We start from the raw sequence: 17,819 nt of genomic DNA on the forward strand, positions 1-17,819 counted from the left end.
CCAGAGGCTTATAATAAAAGACTAAGAGAATGTTTTTAGGGAGTTATTTCAATATTGAGCGTAAAGAAGAGGAAAAACCATGGGAAGGGAGCAAGACATTATGGGTCTATCAGGGTATCACAGATAGGCTGTTCACTAAGAAGAGCTGGTTCTCCATACTCTCTCTCTCTCATTAAATTTGAGAATTACTTCCTTTGGTAATTGTGGCACATTATAGCATCTGACGATCCCACTCCCCCGTGTCAGAGATACAGGTTAATACCTCTGAGCGCCCAGCTTTATTTCATCACATTGGCCTGCCAAGCCTCTGGCGCCTGGGGGAGCCGTGCCATGGCTCAGACATCTTCCTGGAGTAGTACAGGGTTGTCCTCAATGGTCCTCTCAAAGGTGCTTTTCTTTGGGAACCAGCAGAATGTTCCTCCTGCTCGACTTGCCAGACTGAAGCCATGTTAACGGGCCACTTGTGCAACTTCTGAGTATGGTGGTAGATGGCGCTGCCCTAGAGAAGTGAGGACGCAGGGCTGTGCTGCCCAGTATTAAAGTCACCATTTAAATAGAAATGAACTGAGATGAAATTCAGTTCCTCCTTGCACCAGCCGCATTTCAGGTGCTCGGGCCGCAGGTGACTGGTGGCTGCTGCACTGAACGGCTCAGATTTGCTGTAGGGGGTTCTGTTGGACAACACTGTCTTAGAGCATGTGCTGCTTCTAAAGGTGAATCAAGATGTTGTGCTTCAGGGTGTAAGAATTAACTGGCAGGGTTTTTTTAACCTTTTTATTAAAAAAAAAGCCTCTTATAGAATTCAGTAGGAAGGGAAGAAAATGGATATTGTCCCTTGTCTTTAAGGCTTGAAATTCAAATGTAGAAAAGTTGTAGTGCTCCTGTTGGATGAGCGCTGGGGACCAGAGAGCTCATGCTCTTTTTTTTTTTTTTTTTAAGATTTTATTTATTTATTTAAGAGAGAGCACAGGCAGGGGGAGTGGCAGAGGGAGAGGGAGAAGCAGACGCCCCACTGAGCAGGGAGCCCGAGGCAGGGCTCGATCCCAGGACCCCGGGTCATGACCTGAGCCGAAGGCAGACGCTTCACGGACTGAGCCACCCAGGCGCCCCTGGGGAGGTCATGCTTAATAGCATTATGCATCTGCCACACCGGCAGGGAAAAGCCGTCAGGAGAGGTCCTGGAGAAAGCCTGGTATCAGTCACAAATGCTGTCGCTGGCACCATCCCTCCCAACATGGAGTGTTCTGGGCACGATCTCAGAGGACAAGATGGTAGCTTGAAGAAGAGTCGACTTCATTTCAAAACACTGAGAAATCATTTTACTCTAGATACCATCCAGAAGACCTCAGAAGTGTGAAAGATTTCTGTCCACACCTTTAAATTCTCTGCATTGTTACATTCCCGGTGGGGCAGTGGAATCAGGTGGCACTCCTGCCTTCCTCAGGCTTGACCACCTTTCTTTAAGCAGTGGATCCAGCTTTGGGGCACATTCACATCCTCAGCCAGATGGGAACCTTGGCTAGGCGTGCCAGGGTGCAAACTGGCACACACCTAGTCCTCTCCCCCAGGTGCACGGGGCTCCACCAGGCCTCTCTTGACAGCATTGCTTCTGCTAGCGTGCTTGTGGCCATGGGTTAGTAAGGTGGTTCCATCGGTGAAGCATCTGCCTTCGGCTCAGGTCATGATCCCAGGGTCCTGGGATCGAACCCCACGCTGGGCTCCCTGCTCAGTGGGAAGCCTGCTTCTCCCTCTCCCTCTGCTGCTTCCCTTGCTTGTGCTCTCTCTGTCTCTCTCTCTCTCTGTCAAATAAATAAATAGTCAAGGAAGGAAGAAAAGGGGAAGGAAGGAAGGAGCCCCTATTTCCTAGAGCTGGGGTCAGTGCCCAGAAGGTGGATAAGCAGTGCTGTCCCCAAGCTTGGGCATCCCCCACCCCTTTCCTGGCCCAGCCAGTAAGTACACTGGTGCGTCCACTCTGGCGCATGCAGGCTGACAGTGTGCTGGGACAAGTACAGGGTTGGGTTTTGGGTGTGACTCTCATTTTGCGCCTACGGTGTATAGTCTTGGGCACGTTCCTCGTACCATGAGCCTCAGTTTGGGTGTCTTAAGATACCTGAGGGTGGCAGGGCACCTCTGTCTCCCTTCCCAGGTCTGGGTATCATGGGAACATCTGTGTCTTGGTGAGAGTGCTTGCGGGGGCTCTGCCTCCCGCACAGGGGCAGACACAAGTTCATGACACATGCCAGGGGCGTTTGACGTGTCACCTCCACAGCCTGGTATGGAAAAGAGCACTGCTGATACTTGGAAGCCCCACATGCTTCTTCCCTTTGGAAAGTAGAGGGGTTTCGTTGTGACCTGTTTGGTTGTAGGAGATAAAAGTTGTAGGAGTTGCACTTGAGCTTCTAGGGATTCTGACTTTCTGGGTGATCTTGGGAAAGTCCACAGAACACCTTCCCCCTTTCATACTATGGACACTGATGAGCTGACGTTCGGGAGCCGTTGAAAAAGGGGCTCTTGGCTGTGTGCTTCTGTGCCGTGGGTATGTGGTACGTATTTCTCGGTGAGAGCTGTAGGGAGCAGCAGGGCAGCCCAGTAGTCATGGCACAGGGTCGTGGTAGGCTCTCGTCCCTCCAGTGCTGTCCCCACTCCGGGGTCTGGGCTGCTCTCTGTTTCCTGGAGTCCGGGGATTGTCCTAGAACACTCTGCAGAGAAGCTTGACTCTTCTAAACGTCCTCCCTACAGAACTCAAGTTGCACAGTGCACGGGTGTGGAGTTGCATGTGCAGAGGTGCCACCGCCTCCTTGCTGCCAGAGGGCCCATGGTCCTGTGCTGAGCAAAGGCTCGGCGAGTTTGGGTGTGTAGGCAGTCACAGTACCTCAAGGGTTGAAGCTCAGATATCCAGTGGCATTCTACAGTTCTCGTAAGGGATCTCACGGAGACGGTTTGGTCAGAAAGACTAAAATGCTTGTGTGTGGGTGTCCAGCTAATATGTGTGGTGCTGGGCTGTGACCCAGGTCTTCCAGCCTTGCTCTTGCTTCTGAAAATTGGCTCTCAGCTGTGCCCAGGCTCTGTTTACATGTGGGAATTTAAGCTTTCGTGAGAAAACTCTGGTAAGTCTTCAACTTGGCAAGTGTCTGTATCTTCTTTCTTGTCCGGTAAGTTGCTTAGCCTTGCCTTCAGCGGTTAATGCTTATGGCAGTACTTCTGCTAGACTTTAATACTGTTTTAATAAAACAGCCTTGTAACTATTCGTGATTTTTAAAATCAGTGTGTTTGTTTGGTCTTGATGGTCCTGTTCCCATTCCAGCGAGCCATGTCCTCCAACCGATGAGCGATTGGTTGCAGGGTAAGACCAACACTTCTCCACCACCTTTCTGTCTTGATTCCTGCTGCCTTCTCTTGTAATTTTGCTTAACTCCTGATTGCCCTCAGTGTTGAAGAATGACTAACGAGGCACACAGGCTCTGGCTCGGTCCTCACTGCCCAATCCCCCCACGAGTGCCCCGGCTTCCCACGGCCCCTGCCCTTTCTCCACCTGGAGTTACTCAGCTGTTCCACATTACCTGGGAGGCCAAGGCGAGGTTGGCTGATGCCAGGGAGACTGCTGGAACCAGGCGTGCACACAGACCGCCTCTCCTCCAGAAAGGCACTGGTGGCCTCAGGAAGGTGGTAGGCAAGCAAGAACAGGACTCCCTGTCTCCCTAGCCAGCTTCCCCTAGAGAGACCCTTGATCGTTGCTTCTTGCCTTCATTTCTCAGAGGAGTTATAGGAGGCCTCTCCCAAGGGCCAGGTGTTAAATGTGAGGCTTGGACTGAGATGCTGTTGTGTGTGCCCATGAGAGGCAAAAATGTTCCCATGGAGATTATGTGGCACTTCTCCAGAAGGGTGTGGATAGTGTGGTACCCCTTGTGCCCCTGATGGGGCAACCCCCCCGGGTGTTGGAGGTGCATGGAGCGTCTGTGAGCCCTCCCCGCCCAAAAAAACAGGAGGGAGCAGAGTGGAGTTCCCTTCCATTGCTGTCTCTCCCTCCTTTTTTTTTTTTTCCTGGCCAAGCCGTAGAAAAAGCCCGTTCCTGAATATCCCAGCAGGAATGGAAAGTCTTGCCTGTTTTTCAGCTGGGCTGGTTCATCTCAAATGCTTTCATTTATTTATTTTTTTTAATTTGAAAGTTATTCCAGGAATATCAGTTTTTAGAACAGCTATTTTATTATGTTGCAACGTATTCACCAGGCCTTTCATCTTCAAAACAAGGGAAAAGGATTTTTGTAAATTTTGGAAACAGATATCGTCCCTCGTTTTTGTTTTACTTTGCTGTTTATATCACTTATGTCCCCTTCCCCCAAATCTCGTGATAGAACTCTGTGACTTTGTGTGTGTGATGTCAGCAGACACAGTACTGAAGTATTTTTCTTACCATAAGTGTGTAATATCAGGCCACAGTGAGTGGTTTTCTGTGTGGGTCAGACTGCTCATAGAGCAGAGCAGCTGAACACCACCCCACGGGCCATCCCAGAGAGGCCTCCCTGATGGTCACCTAGGGCAGTGTGGCTTTTCACGTCAGCAGTACATGGCTCTCAGGCTGGCCCCCTCTGCTCTGTGCTTTCTGGACCCAGAGGGGGAAGTGTTTTTTATTTGGCTCTTGGAAGGGTACCTCTTGGATCTGGATATTTATAAACGTGAACTGGGCCACTACTGTTGTCCTCTGAATCTCAGGGCTCATCTCATAGCCAAACTTAGGTTCCTGGACTGGTGGCTAAAGGCCATGGCTGAGGCCCGTCTGTGGCTCTTCATGGTGGAGCAGAGGTTTTTAGTGGAGATTTTTGATATCACAAGAAAAAGTGAACCTCTGGAATGGTAGGAAGTTGTTTTTCTCTCCATCACCTCTGTATCCTTTTATCACTGGGTGACAGAGTGGAGGGATCGTGTTTGTTGAGATAGGGTATGGAATGTTTGCACTGGATCAGTTACTAGAGCAAAAGTGTTTAGTAGGGTTTTTATCATCCTGAGCCCTCCCTCACCATCACTGCATCCCTCAGATGGGAGTTACAGGGCAGGGTGAGCCATTTAGAGTTTTTGAAGAAAGCATGTAAAGCCTCCTGTCTGAGACTCTGCAATCTTCCATCTCTGGTTTATTCACTCGAGAGAGCAGTATTCCTGGGAAGGAGTGACCCACATTGGGCAGCCAAGGGCTTGAGCTGTGGGTACCGAGTTTCCCAAAGCGTCTCTGACAACCTTGGTATCCGAAGGTCCAGCTGCATTCCAGACTGTACAGGATGCAAGGCAGCCTGTTTTGACCCAGACCCCTGCATCTGGTTTGTTTGGGGACCACAGAGTGACCAAGGACAGTGAGAGGACCATGTTGGCCCTAGGGGACGGCTGGAAGCCAGCATGACCAGCCCCCCTTGGCAGTACTAGGCTCCCCGGCTATCTAGGGGAGAGGCTTGGGAAGAGTCCCATAGCTGCCTGTCGCGCTTTTGTCCCTGTGCTGGTTGACCACAGTGAGGTTCTTGCTCCAGGCTGGTTCTCAGTTACCTCTCTTACATTAGACATTGAGCCCTGCCAAGTGTATAAGGGGCCCAGAGCTACGACCCCCTCCTAGATCACTTAATGTCCAAGTCATCTGCTATTTCAGAGTTGAACTGAAGCCGCAGTCTGCAGCAGGACCTTCCCTTTTGGAGCGTTAGGGTGTTCATTGCCACCCTCCCCCATAGCCAGCTCCTTTAGAAGAGAAACATCTGGTGTGGTCCCTGATTCACCGGAGCTCCTCAGCGAAGGCCCAGGATGCACCCTCAAGTGTCTGTCCTCATTGGCCTCTTCGGGCAGAGCGTGGCCTTGAAGGAGCTGGAGCCACCTTCCCTCACACAGTGTGCCCTTCGACCTGGGTGTTAGAGATGCTTTCCCAGGCGGAGAAGTGAGCACAGGACTTGGCTCCCCCTGGCTCCTGATCAGACAGGGCACATCAGTGTTTCTAGAGTGGAGGCCCCTGGGGCCTGGGCCTCGAGATAAGAGTCCACGCTGCACCCCCGGCACTCTCCTCCCTGTGGTGACTCTCGCTTATCTGGATCCCCTTGGGCAGGAAGGAGCAAGGTTGCCAGCGGGGAGACGTAAGTGCGCAGCTGCGTCTTGAACGGGGGCGAGCCCTGCAGTTGTACAGAGATCGTAGCCGGCCCGCTGCCCCACCACAGCCGCGCCTGCTTTTCCGCGGCGCCCAGTCCTCTGCGTCCCCACCTTCGTATCATGTCTCTGGTTCTGCACATCTGGCACATCTTAAAGGTTTCTTCCCCAGTAAGAACTAGAGGGTTGAAATGTTGAGCATAAGGGAACGACCAGGCAGCCGTGCCGTGAGGAAGGTGACGAGCACACTGCAGTTAGTATTGTCCTTTACTCACCTGGGGGTGGAGGGGTGCAGCCTGGCAAACCCGGGCCGGTCGGGAGACCCCTCCCCACACCTGTGCACCTTAATGAGTGGCCCTCAGGACGGTGCCAGCCCCAGCTGTTGTCCCCCCTTTGAAAGCAAACTGCAATTCGTTCTCGCTCCTGAATTTCATAGAGCATGCCAAGAAATGACAGCATGTGCCTTCAGTCTGTGCTTCTCATGCCTTTTACCTTGTAATTCTGGTGATTTTATGTCCCCGGTCTTGGGGATCGCTTCAGAAGGGCAATTGATAGAAGCTTCCAGGTCCGCAGTGGGGGTAGAGCACTCCACGCACGGAGCTGCCATGTCCTGAGACCTTTCCCCTCTGAGGGCAGGTGGGCATGGTACTGTGGCACTTTGTTTACTTACTTCCACTCTGCCCTTTTTTAATTTTAAGGTTTTCGGATGTCATTCTGGCAACAATTTTGGCAACCAAGTCTGAAATGTGTGGCCAAAAATTTGAACTGAAGATTGATAACGTGCGGTTTGTTGGGCATCCAACACTGCTGCAGCATGCTCTGGGACAGGTATGGCCCTCCCTGGGCAGGTATGGCCCTCCCTGGGCAGGTGAGGTTCTCCCCGGGACAGGTGGGGCTCTCACCGGGACAGGTGAGGTTCTCCCCGGGGCAGGTGGGGTTCTCCCCGGGACAGGTGGGGTTCTCCCTGGGGCTGGTGGGGTTCTTCCTGGGACAGGTATGGCCCTCCCTGGGCAGGTAAGGTTCTCCCGGGGCAGGTACGGCCCTCCCTGGGAAGGCATGGCCCGTCCTGGCTCTGGGGTCCTCGGGGAGCCATGGCTCACACTGGCTCTGGTGAAGGCAGCCATCGTATCGTGCCATATATCTGACCCTGTGTGTGTGTCCGTGCGTACAGTCAGCCGCATGTCCCCATAGGCCTCCCGTGGGTTCGGTCCCTGCCCCTGGCTTTTGCTCTTTGCGTCCTGGGTCTCTCCTGACTGCCACCTTCCCCTTTATATTTAGGACATCTGTTTCTAAAGCGGTGCAAGTATTTTTTCTTATTAAATCATGACATAGCAAATATTATTAATTTGTTCTTACTATTGTGCTAAACCCTGTATGTGCATTCTCCGATGAATGAAATGTTACAGGACTGAGGGGTTTTAACAAGATTGAATGCACTATTACCCAAGGGAATTTGACACCAGAACCTGCTAGTCAGTCCTTTGCATACAGGCACAATCAGGGCTTTGATAAGATGGCATAAGATTTAGTTCTATTTATATGATCCAGAAGTTGTAGTCCTCAAATCTTATCCATGAATATGCCTGTGGAAGGAGCTTCTGAGGCAGTTGGAGATGCCAGGATATCAGACCATGGCTGGGTGCACCGGGCCCCACGGGTGGCACCTTCCTCTTTACCCAGGCCCCTGCAGACAGGGCTGTCAGTCCGCACTGCTGACGTCTGGGTGACAGAGGGGAGATTTGACATCCTGCCAGGAGTCACACCCTACCAAACTGGAGTGACAGGCAGGGATGGTAAAGAGCCTGCTTGGGATGGCCCAGGGAGATGTGGCCACCACCCCCTCACGCACACTCCCATGCCCCCTGGTGGCAACACGTGTATTCAACTTGGTGTTGGTGACCTGCGGTGGCTGGAGCTGGAGCAGCAGCTTGGTCTCTGCTGGCTCTGAGCATTATCCTGTCTCTTAATTGTCCTGAGTGGTTTTCATACCTGACGGAGACAGAGGACCCAGGTGGACACTGAAAACAGCAGTGGGGGTGGGGGGAGAGTCTGGGCGGAGAATACCCCTCTGCTCGAGCCTCTCCCCATCTTGTCTCGCGGGGGCACCTCAGCTCACTCCCATTGACTGGGGTAGTCTTGTCACTTTGGGTCATAGCGCTGACCCTCCCACTCTCGTCTCAGCCATGTCTCCATCTGTGCTTGCCCACACAGAGGCAGTGATCACTTCTCAAAGACCCCAGGACTCTGTTTTTCTTTGGGTCGGCTATATTGTGGAACCTCTCCCCCTGCCTGGAGGATAGCACTAAACAGGATTTCTTGGGATGTGGTGGCTCTCACTCATTAGAATGTATTTCTTTTCCAGGTTTCCAAAACAGATCCATCTCCGAAGAGGGAAGCTCCCACCATGATTCTTTTTAATGTGGTGTTTGCACTGAGGGTGAGCGAGTGTACAGATGGCTGAAGAGCCCTGGTAGATCGGGGAGGAAGGTCCGGGGAGAGTAGCCGCCCCTCACTTCTGGTGACTGTGTCATTGGCTCAGAGCTCAGACTGCCCAGCTGTTGCCAGGCCCCTCCTGGGGTCCTGCAAGAGTCTACCCATACTGTGTTTTCTAAATAAAATACACATAGTATTTACCATTTTAACCATTTTAAAGTGTACAGTTCGGTGGCTTCAGGAGCCAACGTTGTATAACTCTCACCACTGTCAGTTCTAGGACGTTTCATTGCCCCAAAAGGAGATCACTTATTCCTCATTTCCTCTCCTCTCCCAGCCCCTGGAAACCACCAGTTTGCTTTCCTTCTGTGGGTTTACCTATTCTGCATTTTCAGAGAGATTGGATCCTACACTTTGTGACCTTTGGTGTCTGTCTGCTGTCACTTTTTCATCCATGTGGTAGCATGTATCCGGACTTCATTCCTTTTTGTGGCGGAACCGTATTCTGTTGTATGGATGGACCACAGTTTGTGCATCATCTGTTGATGAACGTTTGTGTTGTCTCTGCATTTTGTCCATTATGAACGATGTATGTTCATCAGTACAGTATTATGACCAATGCTGTTATGGATATATGTGTCCAAATGTTTGCGTGGACACGTTTTCATGTCCCTTGGGTATACACCTCGGAGTGGAATTCCAGGGTTGTGTTGCGGAGCTGCCAGACTGCTCCCCGCGGCGGCGGCACCATCTTCCCTGCCCCCCGGCAGTGTGAGCGTTCCAGCGTACCTTCCTCCTCACCAGCGCTTGTTGCTTTCCATTTTGTTTTTAATGATTAAGCTGATAGTTTCTTAGGGCAGTTCCCAGACTGTCTGAAGTTGTGTTAGAGGAGATTTCTTTTCAATGAAGCTGTCAAAATATAAGGGATCTAAGTAAGCATAAAAAGCATCCCTGGGTAAAGACTCACCATATTATGAAAGGACTTTGAATTGCCTAGGAAATACCTATTTGGTGACTTTACATAACGGAATTCCTCTGAACTCTCCCACTACCTGTTTGTGCCAAAATACTCAGTAGTTCTTTCTGGCTGGGCACATGTGATCTGCATGATGGCTTTTCACAGAAGCATCTCAGAGTGACTGGTCTCCGTGACGGGCAGCACTGTGTGCTCTGAAAGCCTTCAGAGTGGCCGAAATGACACTAAGCAGAGGACACCGGTAAAATTGTGTGTCATTCTAAGTCTCGAGGTGCTTTTCTCTTGAGAGGAGACCACATTCATTGTGAACGGCTCAAAACCAAAATGATGCCAGAGAAAAGGTTCTTTGGAATGGAGCTAATTTTTAAAACTGGCCTACCTTGCTGATAAATAAGGAGCCGTGTTAAGACAAAGTGATGGGTTAACAGTGGCTGTCCCTGGGGTGTCCGGTTCCAAGTGGAGACCTTGACTTTTACAGTCTTGGGATGTTCATAGTGTAAATAGTATGGGGCATGACTTCTAAAATGACACACTGCGGACACCCGAGAGAGCAGTCCATTAAGTAAGAAACAGCCCCCACAATGCTGGCTAAGGCTGTCCCTGTGGGTGGGCGGTGAGAAGCAGCCGTGGCCCCATCCTGCAGGCAGGCCCTGGTCTCTGGGGAACAGTGTGTGACAGCAGCACGTCTGACTCCCCTGGATACAGCCGTCAAGAAAACAAGCAGATTTTGAGGTTGTAGGGAGACCTTTATGATAATAACCAGGCTGGAAACAGTGCCGGTGTCCGGCAGCTGGGGGCTGATGAGACAGGGCGGTAGTTGCTATGTGGCCCAGCCTGTGGCTGTTGAAGGTGAGGCTTGGGGCGAGGCCAGAACCTGGGGGAGGATGGGTGGATTGCTGTGGTAGGAAACGAGGTAGTGCAGGACTTCAAGTAGCAGGGGCCATGATGTTGGGGGGGGGTGGGAATTTTAAATAATGTAAAGTGCTGATATTTTTAGGGTAGAAAGTTATTTTCTCCTTTTTAATGGTCACATAAAAACATACTGTTTTTTCTTTTCACATCGAAGAGTTTTAAACAAATCCCCAACTAGTGACAATAGTTTGATTAACCTCATACACCCATCTCTGATGTCCCCTTGCCGTCACCAGGCCACCCTGGGTTCTCAGGTGTTTCGGGTCAAGTCCCAGACCTCATGTCTGCTCATTTCTATGTACTTCAGGTGGCATCTCTATGAAATAGGAACAGTTATGTTATACCGTGATACCCTTTCACATCTGATAAAGTTTGCCGTAATTTGGTATCAGCTAGTGCCTGGTGGCCATAGTTTTTGCCGTTGTCCTGTCTGGACCAGGATGAAAACCTCGCCCTCACAGGGGTGTGGGCTGTGTCTGCGGGTCTCTTCCAGTCTAGGACTTTCTTCTCCCTTCGTCCCATTGAATGGTCCATGTCTGGATTCATCTGATCGTGCTTACTCTCTGTTTGTGTATTGCCTGCAAATTGGACATTTGCTCTGAAGGCCTTATTACATTTCAGTGCACTTTCTGGGAGCGAGAAAGTCTCACAGGTAATCCCCTAAATTTCCTGCTGTTTCACATCACCGTTGGGGCAAATGTGGTGTTTCTAAGAGTTCCCACTCAGGGCCGGCACGTCCTAGGTGGTCCCTTTCTCACTGTGGCCAGACAAAGCCTTGGGCTCTGTAGGCACCTTGAGTGCTGCCTGGCCTGTGAAGCCACACAGGATACCCCAGCATACCCCATCGGTGCGGGTCATCGGGCCTCGCCTGGGTGAGCACCCCCTTGCATGTCTGGGAATGTACAACTGGTGGGCTCGGCCATCTGACCAAAAACACCGTCCTGTCCCAGCCACTGGGACCGTGAGCATAAGATCAGGCTCTCAGGTGTGGCTTGGTTGCTTCTTGAAGGGAATCACCATGTGCATAGGATCATTCTCCTTCCTCTGTTTTGCTGCTGAGAGTATTTTGATACAGAGTCTTCTAGAAGTGTATTTTGTTGTGAAGCAGTTGCACATGCTTTATAACCTAGGCCCTCTAGTTCCACAGTCTTGTGGGAGACATTGTTGAGGGGCTGTCCTTGACATGAAGGGCAGGGTTGCTGCCCGGTGATGGGCTTGGCCTGAAAGTAGTGTTTAGTCCTCTCCCCAGGGCAGGCATGCTGTTGTCAGGTGTGGATTCTGTTTGTGAACACGAGATCTGCTAGGAGTTCAGAAAATCTTTCCAACTCCAGGTGATGAAGGTGTTCACTGAGTCTGGTGTGGGTTTTGGTCCAGAAGGCTGGCTGTGGACACCTTCCTGGTAGGGCCCTGCTGCCAGATAAACGGGGGGGTGGGGAGGCAGTACTAGGGGTTTAATCAGCGGTACCATGCGTCCCTCTCCCTTCTCCCACCTCCACCCCTCGATCACTCAGCAGCCCTGGCGGCCTCCTGAAACACTGAGTCATGGTTGGCCGGTTATCTGCTCTGTGGAGCATCTTCAGAGACCCTTCAGCTGCCTGCCCCACCCCTGGCCTGGGTGGGTGTGCCTGCCTGGCCTCGCTGCGGTGTCTGATAGGTTCCAGGGTTGGCACAGGGGTGCCCGGGGAGCTTGTGGGGAGAGGGGTGGCCTGGAGCCTGCTGACTTCTGTTGGTCAGGCTTGTTTCTGCTGGGAGGAGCCTCTTCTCCTGAGGGCAGTGTGCTCAGCACTCAGCCAGCCTGGGGCTTGTGCTTACTCCGCTCCGTGACCCTGGTGTAGTGGGTCTGTGTGGTTGAATTCTCACGAAGCCTGGTCCTGCCCACCAAGTCAGCCGTACACGGTGACCGCAAACACTGCTGGGCTTGTGCCCTGGATAGGCTCTGTCAGACTGACCGGTGGGGGAGGGCCGCTGTTGAACGTTCTCAGACGGGAGCCTGGGGTCACACAGCGGGTGGGTCGGCTGCTCCGCCGCCCCCGAGCGGAGGCTGGCTCTGTACCCCGCCGTCCTGGATGGCCCTGGTGCGGTGCCCTGCAGCGCCTCCGCTTGTCGGAAATGCCTGTGTCCCCCCCCCCCCCGGCTGGGGGCCCCCACAGAACCACCCCAGCGTTACCCTGCAGGCAGCCATTCCCGAGCTGGGATGCTGAGCACACTGGCGTTTGTGTGGACGGACCTTGGAGGGGACACAGGGCTGGGGACCGCGGTGGCACCCAGAAGGGGCTGTGCGGGAGAGGAGGACAGAGGGCTCCTCGTGCCGTGGGTCGGCCGCGCCCGGGTGCCGTCCGAGTCCCCCGTGGCCTCTCCCACAGGCCAATGCAGACCCGTCGGTGATAAACTGTCTGCACACCCTTTCCCGACGCATCGCCACCGTGCTGCAGCATGAGGAGCGCCGATGCCAGTACCTCACGAGAGAGGCCAAGCTGATCCTGGCGCTGCAGGACGAGGTGTCCGCGGTGGCTGACGGTGAGCGCCGCGGGAGTCTCTCTGCTCCACACACATGGCAGGGGCCCCGGTCCAGGTTTGCAGATGCAGAGACAGGCACCAAGGGCGTATGTGCTGGTCTGGTGATCTTCCCTGCGAAGGGAGGACGCCCCAAGGGACACAGCTGGAGGGCAGCTCTGAACTGATGCTGGAGATGGATCTTGCAGCCCGAACGGCACCCCGCCTCCCAGCAGCACTGCCCCACGGCCGGTGGCGGGAGGACACGTGCAGGGGCCGCTGGGAACGGGGCTGGCAAGGTGGGCCCTTCCCAGGCCCTCGCTTCCGAGTGAAGTGAAGGAAGACCTAACTGAGTTACCAACGGGCCGATTATTAAAGGTATTACTTGTCAGTAGATCCCCCTGTGGATTTTGGCATTCCATAACACCTCTAAGCACAGAGAAACGCCTACTTGCAACACACTCCATCTCCATCTCAGATCAGCGCCTCTGAAATAAGAGAAAACCAGGAACAGGTTTGAAGGTGACCCCAGTGTAACTCTAGCAATAAGTGAAAGTGGTGATTGGCATATGAGTATTGTCCCCCTCAGGTGCATTTTCAGTGAAAACTCGCTTTTTATATTTGACAGCTGCCAAACGTATAATGTTTTGGCTAGTTATGAGTTAATAACAATCCAGAAGCTGTTTAAAAGAAATTCTCTTTAGAGTCTGTGACTTTATCACAGAAATTTTTTTTTTTTTTTAAGATTTCATTTATCAGAGAGCGCGCAAGCAGGGGGAGCAGCAGAGGGACTCGAACCCAGGACCCTGGGATCATGACCCGAGCTTAAGGCAGATGCTTCACCAACTGAGCCACCCGGGTGCCCTTATCACAGGAAATTTTTTTTACAAATTCAATTTAACTACATATTTTAAGGCATTAATGAGAAAGGATTAATGAAAGACTTTTGATCATAAAAATAGTATTGGTATGAGCGAGAGGGACGAGGCATGGAAGCACCTGCTCACCAGGCGGAAAGTGTCTGGGGTTCTGTGCTCTGGGGCCACCGGTGAACTGGTTGCAGGGGCAGGGGCACCAGTGGTGGTTTCCATACAGATCTCCCGTATAAAGATAGTGTGAATACATCAGCCAAAGTCTCATCTTAATTCAACTGGTTGCACAGATTATTTTCATGTAAACTTTCTTTGTTTTAAGATTTATTTATTTTAGAGAAAGCATGTGAGTGCGGGGGTGGGAAGGGGCAGAGGGGGAGAAAGAAGCTTGAGCAGGCTCCCCTGCTGAGTGAGGAGCTCAGTGCGGGGGCTCCGTCTCAACGACACCCTGAGATCATGATCTGAGTCAAAACCAAGAGTCAGACTTTCAACTGAGTGAGCCACCCAGGTGCCCCAGTTAACCTTGTTTTTAAAGGTATTTTCCATTCTACCCTTTGCATATTTCCTTGCTTTGGAGGCTCTGAATTCTCTCTTCTGACTCTTGCAGCAAATGATGGTCCTCAGTCCCCATTTCATCACATTCTGCCCAAGTGCAAGCTGGCCAGGGACCTCAAGGAAGCTTATGACAGGTAAGACAGGTGGCGCCCCTGCCCGTGGGCCTTGCTGCCCATTCTCCTGTTGTACCGCTGAGATGGGGGTGAGAGAGGACTGGGAGTGCCAGTCCCTGGAACCGACCCTGAAGTCATGCATGAGAGCCTGAAATTCTCGTGAGTCATGAGATAACAGGTCAGATGACACGGTGCGAGTTCCGGGTCTGCCTCCTAAGATGGGTGTCACTGTCATCACTGAGGAGGAAACGGAGGCTCAGAGGGTGCCCTCCGCTCGTGGGACTTGGGGTTTGGGGGCTGAGTTTAGGAAGGCAGCCCGCATTGCAGACCCAGCAGAGCCTCTCAGTTGTTCCAGTCATATTGGTGTTCCCAGCTTTCTGTGGAGAAGCAGAGAACTTCTTTTCTTTTAAGAGGGTCCACTGCTCCCTGAGCCTGGGTCTGCAGGGTGGGTGGGAGGTGGTGGAGGGGGCTTGGGCGGGTGCCCAGGTGACACTTCCCCTGCAAGCTGTGCCCTTCTGCTCCAGGACCATTGGTTCTCGAGGGGCCACCACTCAGAGCACTAGACATGTTGCTGCACAGTCTGCACTGAGGTGCAGGCCCCTTCTCTGGGCCTTGTCTGTGCACGCAGCCCCAGGCCTTCCCAGTGCTTTACTCCATCGGCAGACTCGACGCTACCTATGGGAGGTGGGCTGGGTCTGAGCTGTGGCTGGCGAGACCATGTGTCGTCCAAGCCCAGAGAGGGTGGCTTGTCTAGCATCCTTTTTTGGTATTAGCAGTTTTCCTGATCTCACCAACAATACATGCTCATTATTGATATTTAGGAAATGTAGAAGAGTATAGAGAAAACAGCCCATCTGTGATCCCATACCCAGTGATTATTGTTATGAGCCTTTTGGAAATTTTTCATTCTTTGTGCTGTTTTTTAATTAATTAAATTTTTTTTTAAAGATTTTATTTATTTATTTGACAGAGAGAGAGAGACAGTGAGAGAGGGAACACAAGCAGGGGAGTGGGAGAGGGAGAAGCAGGCCTCCCGCCGAGCAGGGAGCCCGATGTGGGGCTCGATCCCAGGACCCTGGGATCATGACCTGAGTTGAAAGGCAGACGCTTAACGACTGAGCAACCCAGGTGCCCCTAATTAATTAATTTTTAAAAAAGAATTTATTTATTTGAGAAAGAGCATGCTAGAGCAGGGTGAGGGGCAGAGGGGGAGGGAGAAGCAGACTCCCCGCTAAACAGGGAGCGCGATGTGGGGCTCGATCCTTGGACTCCAGGATCATGACGTGAGCCGAAGGCAGACGCTTCACAGCTGAGCCACCCAGGTGCCCCGTTCTTTTTGCTGTTTTCAGTGAAGCTTTTGAAAGGATCATGTATCCATCCAGCCTGAAGATCAGTGTTGCGTGTGTTTCCTGCTGTGCCACCAGGCCCCTGTCCTGGTGGCAGAAGCATGTCAGCAGGCCGGCATGTGGCATGTGCCATCCTGTACTGCTGGGCTGGAGGCGCACACAGGTGGACGCTGACCCCCTTTGTCCCTTTACATTGCACCTGCTGACGACCCCTGCCTTCTCAGTTTAGCCGTGTAGCCTAGACCCTGTCTCTCCTGGGAAATAAGGACTTCTTCTGCAGCTGCCCAGTTAGCCAGCCCCTGTCCTGGGCATTTCGTCGGCCTCAGCCTCTGGTGCTGCAAGGCCTGATGCTCAGCCGTGCACACGTGGGGTTGTGCACGTGTACCTGGTTATCCATCCGATGAATTGCCAGGCCGAGGAGGTAAAGTCCTTGTGATAGGGCGCACGTCCCCGTGGGGCTTTGCCACACGCTGCACCCCCACTAGCCCCACAGGAGATCCCTCTTCCTCTGGCTGTGCCGGCCCAGGGTCTTGGTGAGCTCGACCTCAGGTGTGCTGCGTCCACAGCTGTGTCCGGATGCCGCCGTGCGCGTCCCCCGTCCTGTCCGAGCTGTCCTCAGACCCCCGTCCGTCACACGGGAGGCAGAGCAGGGCTGGCTTCGTCCTGACCCCAGTGACTGCTGGCTGTTAGGGCACGGGGACTGTTGTCCTGTAGTCCCCCCCACCCCCGCTTTCTCCCGTGACATCGCTCATGACCATGTCGAAGTCTCTGCAGTCAGAGAAGTGCCGCCCGTTGGTCTTGGGTTGGCTGGTGTTGGGAGTTGCTTCCTTGGAGCATGTTCCCTTGCTCTGAATGGTACTCTGCCTGCCTCAGCTACGGTCAGGCCACAAGCAAAATTCAGGCTAACCCCGAGATGAACACCAAACCAGAACCAGAATTGCTATGTCTAAAGAAAGAATGGACTGTGCTTTCTTATGTTTGACCTGCAAGTTGGAGGCAGTGAAGGGCTGCGTGGTTGGCCCACCTGCTGCTGCTGCTGAGAACTTGAGGCAGCGCAGTGCCCCCCAGTGGGCATTGTTTAAAGGAGGCCAGGAATCAGAGTTTGGGGGAAGAAACGGCTCCCAGGGTTCACTGTTCAGCACTTGCCTCCTTCCTCTAGCCCAAGCACCCTGGTGCATTAGTGTTCAGGATCCCGTTTCCTCCAGGTGAACCCCCACCCACCCACCCTTTCCTGTTCCCAGACCCCACCCTGCCCAGTCGTGGGTCCTGGGGCCCAGCTCCCGCAAGCCAGCAGCAGTGCTACTCTGGTGGGAGTCCCAGGGACAGTGGGGTCCTCCCTTGCACCCTGTCCCAGCCTGCCAGTAGCAGGGGCTCCATGACTGCCCAGGAGCCCCCCTGGGCTGTGGCCTTCCCTTTGCTGCTGCAGGGTGGACTTACTTTGGAACTGAGAAAGGAAGACGTGGATTTAATGACTGATCAGTAGCACAGAGCTGCCTTCTCCCTTTGGCAGCTTTCCAGCAGATCCTGGGAAAGGTTTTCTCTGAGCAGACGTGAGACACCGTGGAGGTTGGCGATTGGGGTGAGACTTCTCAAAGGAGTTGTTCTGGATTTGCTGTTCTAACTAAAATTCAGGGTTGTGGTGTGGCCTCGTGCCCCAGGACCTAAGTGTCTGTGAGCATAGGCTGGTAGCATGACTCCCTTGGAGCCTACCCTGACTGTTACAGCTTCTGTGTCTCCCCCTGGGGACCCGGTGACCTCAGTGACCATGCCCCACGCATATGTGTGACGGTCAGGTTGGGTCTCCCGTGAAGTCGGGGAATGTCCCTTCACTTTCTGTAACACAGACCTTGTGGCTGCCCACTGGTGCTTGAAGGAACGAGCAGACAGCAGTCATGTTGTGGAGTCCATGGCTTGACAAAGGGTTTGTTGAACGGTTTTCAGAGGTAACGGGGCCTGTGGTGGGGCCAGGAGGCTCAGAGCTCAGGGGAGCTGCCCAGGGCCTGGCCGG

At 53.0% G+C, this 17,819-nt stretch overlaps 1 protein-coding gene across 8 annotated transcripts in view; it reads left to right on the forward strand.

Moving 5' to 3' along the window:
* The window catches only part of NPRL3 (NPR3 like, GATOR1 complex subunit), a 38,277-nt gene that overhangs the window by 6,868 nt on the left and 13,590 nt on the right, over positions 1 to 17,819 (forward strand). For 3 of the 8 annotated variants that reach the window (XM_073899801.1, XM_073899802.1, XM_073899803.1), the window contains one exon: positions 14,405 to 14,486. In XM_073899801.1, coding sequence (XP_073755902.1) covers positions 14,405 to 14,486 — 82 coding nt within the window. Of the gene's footprint in view, positions 1 to 3,304; positions 3,344 to 6,100; positions 6,365 to 6,809; positions 6,940 to 8,473; positions 8,549 to 12,795; positions 12,950 to 14,404; positions 14,487 to 17,819 lie in introns of those variants that run through there. The other 5 variants (XM_073899799.1, XM_073899800.1, XM_025877509.2 and 2 more) reach the window with 3 other exon arrangements.

The sequence above is a fragment of the Callorhinus ursinus genome, unplaced genomic scaffold, assembly GCF_003265705.2.
Source record: "Callorhinus ursinus isolate GAN/ISIS: 27379988/994484 unplaced genomic scaffold, GSC_fseal_2.0 scaffold13, whole genome shotgun sequence".
Lineage (NCBI taxonomy): Eukaryota > Metazoa > Chordata > Mammalia > Carnivora > Otariidae > Callorhinus > Callorhinus ursinus.